This window comes from Sinocyclocheilus grahami, unplaced genomic scaffold (genome assembly GCF_001515645.1).
Source record: "Sinocyclocheilus grahami isolate Dianchi unplaced genomic scaffold, SAMN03320097.WGS_v1.1 scaffold480.1, whole genome shotgun sequence".
Taxonomy (NCBI): Eukaryota; Metazoa; Chordata; class Actinopteri; order Cypriniformes; family Cyprinidae; genus Sinocyclocheilus; species Sinocyclocheilus grahami.
The window spans coordinates 614,745-625,053 of NW_015505659.1; the positions used below are offsets into that span (position 1 = coordinate 614,745).

At 37.3% G+C, this 10,309-nt stretch overlaps 1 protein-coding gene across 1 annotated transcript in view; it reads right to left on the reverse strand.

Annotated features, from left to right (window-relative positions):
- Window positions 1-10,309, reverse strand: part of LOC107553744 (cell migration-inducing and hyaluronan-binding protein-like) — a 171,152-nt gene that overhangs the window by 25,856 nt on the left and 134,987 nt on the right. The window contains exon 12 of the mRNA XM_016236058.1: window positions 5,679-5,848. Coding sequence (XP_016091544.1) covers window positions 5,679-5,848 — 170 coding nt within the window. The remainder of the gene's footprint in view (window positions 1-5,678; window positions 5,849-10,309) is intronic.

The following is a 10,309-nucleotide window of genomic DNA, read 5'->3' on the forward strand; positions in this document are numbered from 1 at the left end:
AAACATTTTCAATTTTTTTTTTTAGTGAGGTGGAGAAAAGGGGGGGGGGGGGGGGGGGGGGGATTGCAAGATTAACTGTGAGATGCATTCTCAGAATTCTGAGAAAAAAAGTCAGAATTACAAAATGTAAACTCAGAATAAAAATGTCAGAATTGCGAAATGTGAAATCAGAATTTGCGAGAAAGCAAAGCAGAATTGAAAGAAAAAAAGTCTGAATTTTGAGTTAAAAAGTTGCAACTACCTTTTTTTATTCTGTGGCGGAAACATGCTTCCATATATGCGACCATTAACTGACCTCAGAAAAACTTGAATATGCAAGTGTGTTGTTGAATTATTGAAACATGAATTTAAAATCATAAAAAAGTACTTCACTGTAAAAAATAATTTTTCAAAGTTGTAAATTAAATAAAAATCACTGAAGTAAGTTTTACAAGAAAACTATTTCAGTCTTTCTACTTAAAAATGTCATGTTTAATTCAGTGTCTTACTTAGCATTTCTTTGTAATTAATTCTGAAATTTACTAGCAATTTCTGAGTGAAAATTGTTTCGACGCCAACTTTTTTCAGAGTTTCAAGTAAATATTTTAAGTCAAAGGGGTTCGACTGACAAAAAAAGTTTTGGAATCCCTGAAACAAAAAAAAAAGATTCCATTCTATTAACTTTGTATTAATATCCTAGTTGAGTGATCCGATCACAAGTGGTCACAGGGTCTATGCAAGTTGTGCTCCTTAAATATGGAAATTCGAAATCTGAAACTCGAGAATCTAGATGAAAGAACTTCAAAAGTGAGGAATGTAAATATCATCACCCCTTCAGAATAAGATTTGAGACATACACGTCAGTCTGTGTGTGAATATATGCAGGGGTGGGAAGTAAAGGTGTCAGTTAGATTGATTTCCACTCTTCTCTCGTTCTCGCACATCTGGCAGAATGTTCACTTTCGGATTTCACGGCTGCCTTTTTTGTGACCTACATCAGATCGTTTCAAGTCAAAGGACGTGAAATATGTTGCACGTCATATCTGCGTGATGCAGAAGAATGTGAGTGAAAGTAAGATGATTTGACGTTTCCCAGGGGAAGGTGGCACACTTTGGCTCCAATTAATGTCTTTCATCTTCTTTGGACGGCCAAATGTACGGTTTCACCCCGGCCTGACATTTCTCTAAATGTTTCATAAATTAGATTAGCTGCCTGGCAAATATCATAAGAATGTGACAGTATGGTCTCGGAAGGCGGTTTTTATGACCTCCCCTGTGGTTGAAAACCATTAACACAAGCCCAAATCATCCGGTCGGGTGTTAAGTGTGTCAGTGGGTTCATTGCTCTAAACAAGCAGGCCGAGTATGTTTTCAAATGGGTGTGTGAGTAAAGAGCATTTTTGACTGACATGATGACCCAAACACGGATACAACTCTCATTGAATTACTGTACTCATGCCAACCAAATAATTAAACCATTTATGAGCCCGTCACCAATATTTTTGTTGTCAAAGAGTCGTTTGATCTCATATAACCTAATGTAAGGGACTGCAATAATGCGGTTTGTCCTGTGTGGTGCAGTAGAGCAAGACTGTGATTCAGCTTTCCCACATGCAGTCCAATTAAGAAGACACAGCGCTATGTCATAGTACAAACAAAGCCAAACCAGTAGAGTTTGGGAAAAGTTCCAAGAAGGGGTGGAAAGAAATGACTGTGGATCTTTTGGCAAAAGGAATAATAAAACATGAAATAGTTGATATACAAGTACCGTTAAGTAGAGCAGAGAATAAAACTATTATAAAGGATCATACGCACAAAATATGGTAGGAATATTGGGACATAGACGACACAGGGCAACATCTATACAGTATACAAAAACATGTAGGCATGAGTATGAGGCAGGACAGGAACCCAAAAATATCTTAGAATAAGCCATGCTGTATTAAATCTAACATTACATAGAATAGGAAAACTGGACTTCACACCTGCTGCAATGCACAAGAAATGGTAAAATTGTACCGTAGAATAAAGTTAGAGATGCAAATTGGAAAACAAAACATTTGAGAACTTGAGATTTTTACACTAGAGAATTTGCTTGGGAAAACATCTGAGAAAGTTTGTGGTCTCCTAATAAATTAATTGAGAGAATTGAGTGTGTGGGCTTTTTTTCCCCTGCCAATCTTCTGTCCACTCTCCAGTCCAGTAGGTGATGGTAATGCTCCTTTAAGTTGGTTTGTTAGCCATCATTAAAACCAAAAGAAGAAGAAGAGTTGAGAAGCGATGATAGCCTTGTCCAAATACCCACATTTTTGGTCTTTGCACTTGACTACTTATATGACGTATTTCCTGAATGTGGCCCAAATGTTCAAGTGAGGATGAAGACCACAAGTGTGTGTCAAACTTTTCATTACCTGATGGGACACATTTGTAGTGTTGTAAAAATGCAAGTGTTTACATAGCTTTATTTTAATTTTAAATACTTTGCATTTTAAAATCAACTTCTAAATGTCTGTTCAGTAGTCCCTATAACATGACCATTTTAATTTGTGGTGCTTCTAATTAAGTGATAAAAAGCAGTTGCAAATGTTTGTACAAAATAAATATCACCACTACTCATCTTTGCACCAATAAAACGTAAAAACACAGTTTTTCTACCAAATTATATGTAATATCTAATTATTATATTAATATTTAACTTGCATTGGAAAGGTTTCCGTGACCTCTCGCGAGATCTCGGCAAAAAGTCTCACGATTTATCTCCAGAACATGACGCATGATGGGATACACTAAGCCTCGAATAGCGCTCCGGAGCGGATTTAGTTTGCTTTAAGGGCACTGCGCTCTGGCGTTTTTAAGACCTGGGACAGTCTTGCGCACTTACTTCCTGTCGCGCGCACATGCTCTCAAGTGTGGGTATTTGGACAAGGGGGATGCCAACCCCTCAGAGGACCTCAGATTATGCCAACCTTGAAACAACATACAGAACTACCACATTTTGCTATAAGTTTGATTGCATCATATAATAATTGCTGTTAATAGTGTTCATCGTCAGTTTGATTACGTCTTTAATTGATTTTACGTACATTTCTGCCATATGTACATTAACTGACAGTCACCACTGATAAGCTACCACTAAATATTGTAGAAACTTAATTTTCTGTAAAGTTGCTTTGCAACGATTTGTATCGTGAAAAGCGCTATACAAATAAACTTGAAAAAATAGTTTGGGAAAGTTTTACAAAACTACAAACAGAAAATGCTGTCGTGTGAAGGCCCCAAAACACTCATGGCGAAGTTTTTTTTAGTTCTTCGTTTAGGGCACACGTGTCAAACTCAAGGCCTGCGGGCCTATTCCGGCCCGCCACATAATTTTATGTGGCCCGCGAGAGCATATGATTGTCTTAAAATAAAAATCTATGCAGCTTTATATTGTAAATTATGAAAGTGCGTACCAATACCACAAGTTTCTGTTTCTATTTGGCGTTCTATTTACACGCAGAAATTGACTTTGGTGTGCATATGATATGCAATGGTTAGGATTAAGGGTGTGGGGTTTTTCAGTTGATGATGACTTAGGGCTCAAAGGAATAAAGCGGACCTCATCAAGTGCTCGAGCACCACCGTAAAACACGATATTCTCCTTTCATTTAACAAATTAAAAAAAAAATGATTGCAGCTTTCAGACACGACTTTCTTCTCAGACATTACATGTGTGCGCTCAAAAATCTTCTCTCCTGAGTTTAATAAACGCAACCTAGAGTGTGGGGATCCACCGGCAGAAAATTGGCACATATATGTCAACGAATGTAAATCTGTAGCCTATTTATGGCGTTATTTTAATGACAAATGTCGAGAGCACATAATTGTAGTGCGACAGCACATTAATTTCCTTTGCTCTCGCACAAAACCAAAATGCGCTCTCTACATTTGACATTTGGGAGTGGGGTTGAGTACCACCACTTATTTTTTTTCTACTACAAGCATTGATTGCATATCATATCCACACCAAACACGTGCATATCATATGCACGCCAAAGTAAATTTCTGCATATAAATCGCATGCCAAATAGAAACAGAAAATCGTGCTATTGATACGCATTTTCATGAGACCGGACTCATGCCATATCTGTCACACGTTCTTAGCAGCTCACAATTATTTGTTGTGCCATAAATGTAACAAAGTTAATATAATGACTTGTGTTTGATGACACTTTATTATTTACTTTGATTTATAAATTAATTTGGATTTCTTAACCTGATCAATTAAAAGGATTTATGTTCAAATAACAGAGCAATTACATATATTACATCTATGCAAATGCATGCAATATTTGTAACTTAAATAAGTAATAATAAAATAAAGAGACAGTTATTTAGCAATATGTTAGTAACATGTGTACAGTCTTGCAGTTACAACCGGCCCTTTGATGGCAGCAATAATGTTGAAGTGGCCCTCAGTGAAAATGAGTTTGACACCCCTGGTTTAGGGGAAAAAAGAAGTTCGAAATAAGCAAGCAGCGGTTTACTGTTAGTCAACATCCCGACGCTGCTGAGAGCGGCATTTAGATGTATGTGTGCTTTTCTCTCAATAGCAAAATAAACACATAAACATGACAGCAGTGAGAAAACAGCAGTTAAGAAAGCATCTGATCATAGCGATGTTGCACTGCAATCGGCAATCCAGTAAATTCACGTAGCATCTATTCATATGGTGCGTTATACAATAGACTACTTTAAAGCACACAGTTTTACTTTATTAAACATGAAAAACAGTGTTAGTGTCATTTAATTTGAAATTACAACTTGATTTTCTGCTTTAAACCAGCTTTATATGTATATTAAAATGTTTAGAATATTTATTTAGTCATTTATCAGATATAATATGTATAACTCAATATTTTAATGAATTACAAAAGCTGAATAATCGATCAATGCCTACTGATTAATCTGTAAAATAATCTGCGATTCGTTGATTAATCGTTCTAATAACTAGACTAAAAACAAACAATAAACATGAACAAAAACAAAAACACAATGCCTCAAAGACTTCAAAATAGTCTGTGAAATGAAATATCCTAGCAGTAATTATTTAAGTAATACATGCTAATACAAGTACACTGTTGAGGGCCATTTGGATTTGGAAGGATGTGAGGTTTAGTAAACGATGACAGAATTTATATTTTTGGGCTACTATACTTTATTAGCAAGAATTACATCAATTTACTTATTTTAACATTTATCACTTGTAAAATCATTACTGTGAGGCAGGATTTGTCAAAAGCAGTTTCCTCACAACTTGAAAGACAGGATGGCCTAGTTGTTACACATGGAAATTTCTTCTTGAGTGGAAACAACGGGCCAACCTTCTGCATGACAGCGAAGGTGAGGAGGGGAAAAGGAACAGTCAGATCTGGGCCAATTACTAGAGAGGTCAGACTCTTGAGTCGCCCCATCACGTACACACACACACGCACACTGACAGGCCCTTCGCAGGAGACAAAGCAAAAATAAAATGTCCGTTCTGCTAGTTTGACAGAGTGTTAATGTCTAGCTAGAGGTGCCATCGCTGTGATATCATTCTGAGGGTGTGAACAACTATGTTCGGATGAGCTAGTGGACAGATAAAGGAATTACAAGACAACGGTAGATGGTACTTAAAAGAGAAATGTGTGTTTGAAGTGAAAGGAGGGTCGAGTTACCTTAAGATGGCCACCAAACGTGTCGAATGAGAAGAACTTGCAGGCTTCATTGCCGTAACAGGTCGGCTCCATCTCGCCTCTGATCAAAATGTTGCGAGTCAGCAGTCCGACCTCTGCCCGCATGTCCACACCGTCCACCTCCTCTCCGATGTGAAGGTACGCAGGTTTACCTGGAGGACGTACACACACACACAACTTCATCACACCTCAGCTATTTAATCTTTCATAATAGGTGTGTCCCAATTTGCATATTAATGCACTATTCAATGCTGTTTTGTAGTATAAATAGTTCAAGTAGTTCGCTTACACTGAAAATTATAAACAGAAATGCACTTTAAATACCTGGATGATGCACTTAATTAATCAAAAAACAAAAACAACAACAACAACCATGTATCGAATGTTGAACACTTCTTGTTCTAAACTGTTGCATCTTTAATTATGTAAAGGATGGGAGGGAGCTATTAGACTACAACGTTGTGCAACGTACAACAAATAACAAAATAATCGTATAATATTCATTCACTACACATTTGACTACATCATAGTGTATAAGTACAGTGTATAACTGTATAGTGCATAATTTGGAATACAACTGTTTTATACATTTTTATGTTAATTTATTGCTTAATAATCTCATGTTTTTATTATTTATTGCTCTATTTATATAGTGTGAAGCAGAATATAATTTAATGCCTAATTTATACATATTTTGTGTCATTTATAATAATTCGAAGCAGAACAACAGTATTTGGTGTATGTGTACTACAACAAATTTCCATAGAAAAGTATATTTAATTGCATTTTATTGCCATCCCAAAAACAGTACTAAAAAGCATGATATTTGAACATGTATCATGTTACCATAGTTTTACAGACATATACCATGGTAAGACCATGGAAATACCATGGTACATGAACAATAGATACTGCAAATTGGATGGATGGATGGATAGAAAGATGTATTGCCATCCCAAAAACAGTACTAAAAAGCATTATATTTGAATATGTATCATGGTTACCATAGTTTTACAGACATATACCATGGTAAGACAATGGAAATACCATGGTACATGAACAAGAGATACTGCAGATAGATAGATAGATAGATAGATAGATAGATAGATAGATAGATAGATAGATAGATAGATAGATAGATAGATAGATAGATAGATAGATAGATCTCTCAATCATTTTCTAGTCTATTTGTCTTCCTCCTCCTTCAGAAAATGTCAGTCTCACACATAATATATGAAGTTCTCAGAGTTTCTGGACACCACAAGTTCGGCAGCAAAACAGAGAGCCGGCAGCAGGCATACAAAAGAGATTACGAGAGAAACAATACATGCAGAAATATATGAGAAAAGCCGAGAGAGAAAAATAGGCCAAATGAGGGAGAGCAAGCGAGACCATTCTTGAGTTATCATATATTTTTGTGGGAATTTCATGGCTCAAATTGGAGAAGGTGTAGAGGGACCGAGAGAAAGAGAGAGATGTCATTCCACCCTCAGACATTCTTCCTGCCTGACCCAGATACTGGGCTGAAGAGGCTCCAGGACTCAGAGCTCATCTGATAATCACAAACAGGGACAAGCTCTCTCCTTTCCCACATTGTCTTCCTCCGACGAGTCCCGAGAGACTGGGCCATGTTGACAAATTGCTCCTCCTAATGGATGAGATCCTCTCAATGCTCATTTATTCATTTTTAAAATGACTACAGTCACAATACGGCTGGACCTTGAGTCTGTCTAACAATCAAGGGAGACTTACAGATGTGTCTGGCACAGGAGCAGGACACGGAGAAAGAGACCCAGAGGAAAGAGAAATCACAAACCAGATCTCTTTCATTTCTCAAATGCTTCTCCATGGCACATAGAGATTTTTGCCAAAGTCTTCTGCTTCTCAGATTTTCCTGTGTAAAAGACTTTAATAATTTCATACATTTCAGAAGAGACCTCAAAACAAAGTCTCCAACCACTTTTTGTGCCCTTTTCTTCTTTACCTTGCCATAGAATATGGCCGTGCTCACTGATGTAATGTTACCTGTATTCATATTTAATCAAAAGTAAAATTGCCATTTCAATTTGATTATATCCATAATACAAATACCATTAACATACGACTAATCAACATTATTTCACTAGTATTAATGTTGTTATTGTTACAGCTTAACAAATTGCAGCTGACCTTGCTAGCTAGCTAAACTATTGTAATAATGTCATTCCACTATTGCACAGTGTTGCCGCTTGGCAACACATACATTTGAATGATTTACCAAAAACGAATTTTATAAAAACTTTTTTGAGAGGTGAATATGTCATCATAACATCATAACAGTGATGTTTTATATTTTTTTGTAGAAGTGACACGGACTGATCCTTGTTTGTTACTGACGTTTTAGTTTGCTTTCAGCAAGTACCGACAAGAGACGGCAGTCTGTCAGAAATCTCGCTACAGAAAAAAAACTGCATGTCATGTGACTTAATCAAATCACATCATTGGCTAAACTAAGGTCTTCTCTTTCCAACAAAAAAATGAGAATGTTCTCTTAAAGAGACAGAGGCAAGGAAATTAACACAAAGAGTATGTTGCCATATGGCTACACCATGCGGTAGAGGGTTAAATAACATAATAATAATAATAATTGGATGAAAGGAATTCAGGTGTAGTCAAATATCAAAAGTCTGCAATTCATTTCATTATGAGCTCCAAAATTTCTAATCAAAATTCTCCCTATTTACTTAATCGAGAACTTGTTTCCTGAGCTTAGAAAGAAACTCTTTTGGGTTTCTAAAATGAAGACAGATTTCATATCCCTGACTGTTTTCATTTAAAAACAAACAGCAGTCTGCAGCTGCCTAATTGTTGTTCGCCATTTTATTGGCTGCATGTTGATAAGATGAATGCCGATCTATTTCAATCACACACCTCAGTGTATCCGCACGCTTAGAATCACCATCAAATGAGCTGACAGCCAGCTGGCACCAAACACACAGATGAGGAACGGGACAAAGTTCAGAACAAACATGGGTCAACAGATTGAAACTGCTTCCTGGCCAGCAGTGGGGCAAATCCAACAGATGGCTCTCTTTCCATCACCACACACACACACACACACACACACACACACACACACACACACACACACACACACACACACACAGAGGAACCTGCAAAGTCCACTGAGTCAAACTTGACATCTATGTATTAAGTCTGAACCATTGCCTAGCAGTTAGTGCATTTTCTCTGACACAATGAGCTTTGGTACTCATGCAGGCAATAGCAGTTTGAATCTGGCTCACTGCATTTTCCAGTTTACTAGACAGTGTTCTGGCTGGTTGCTTGCACTTTGCTAAATGTCGACAGATTAAAATGAGTGTCATTAGTTCAACTGAATCAAGAATCTTTTTATAAGAAATTAAGAATGATTCATTGACGAATCATCCCGCATTCAGTTCCCAAAGAGAGTGTGAACAGATGAGGTGTTTTGAAAATTAGGATGGAAAAAGGAAAGAAGTGTACAAGCACAGACCCTCAAACACGCACACATGCACACACTTGTCCTGTGACTCCACATCCACATCCACACCCACACAACCAAAATACTTACACACTCCACCAAAAAACATCAACACCAAATTCACAGCCAAACAAAAATACATCAACCCGTCAACACCCAGCTAAATGACACATGTACACAGAACGATGCTCCACCAACACATGATTGCCTTCACTTATGAACAAATAGAACGATCCAATCCGGGTGGGATGATGGGTGGGTTTGGGGGAGTCTGACCTTCCTAATTAAAAGAATATTCTTGGTTAAGTTTAGCACTATCACCAGCATCTGTGACATTTGCAAAAGCTATTTGAGATGAAAAATTGTCTTTTTAACAGCAGGACTACTTTTGAGAGGTGAACTTGAGTTAGTTATGCATTATAAGTACTATGGTAGTATATGGTAGTTATAATAGTATATATATATATATATAATATTATAAATAAAAATAAATAAAATAATAATATAATAATAAAACAAAAATAAAATAATAATAAAATAATATAATAATAAAACAAAAATAAAATAAAAATAATACAAAATAGAAACTACAATAAATAATGTAATAAATATGAAACCTTTAGAACTCGCTACCAGTGCCGGCTCGTCCAACAGGCGCCCAGTCAGCAAACAAATTTGGCCTAGATTTGGCATGCACCTGGAACAGCTGGCATTCATCCGGCACTGGCATACAGCATGTCTACGTCGCTATGTGGGAAGATTTGCATAACGCCACCCAAATGTTCACGCAAAGAAAGAAGGCGTAACTTTTATTCTCGCTGTAGTTTTGTTGTTGCCGCCACCATGTCGTAAAGATGCTGTGTGCTGCGTTGTGAAAGCGAAACTACTTTGTTTGGTCTTCCAAAAGATGATGATATCTGATGATGATCCGTGCTGGTTGCTGAGGAAATACTACAACTTTGCGCTGTGGATCGCCGGATCGGCTTTCACCGTGGATGAAGCGGAGTCCAGCCCGGAGTCATCACACGTCCTTCCGGACACTCCTTCGTCGAAATCGCCGGCCGCGCCGTTCTCAAGCCCGCCGCCTCTGCTCACTCTAGCCCTCCAGCCG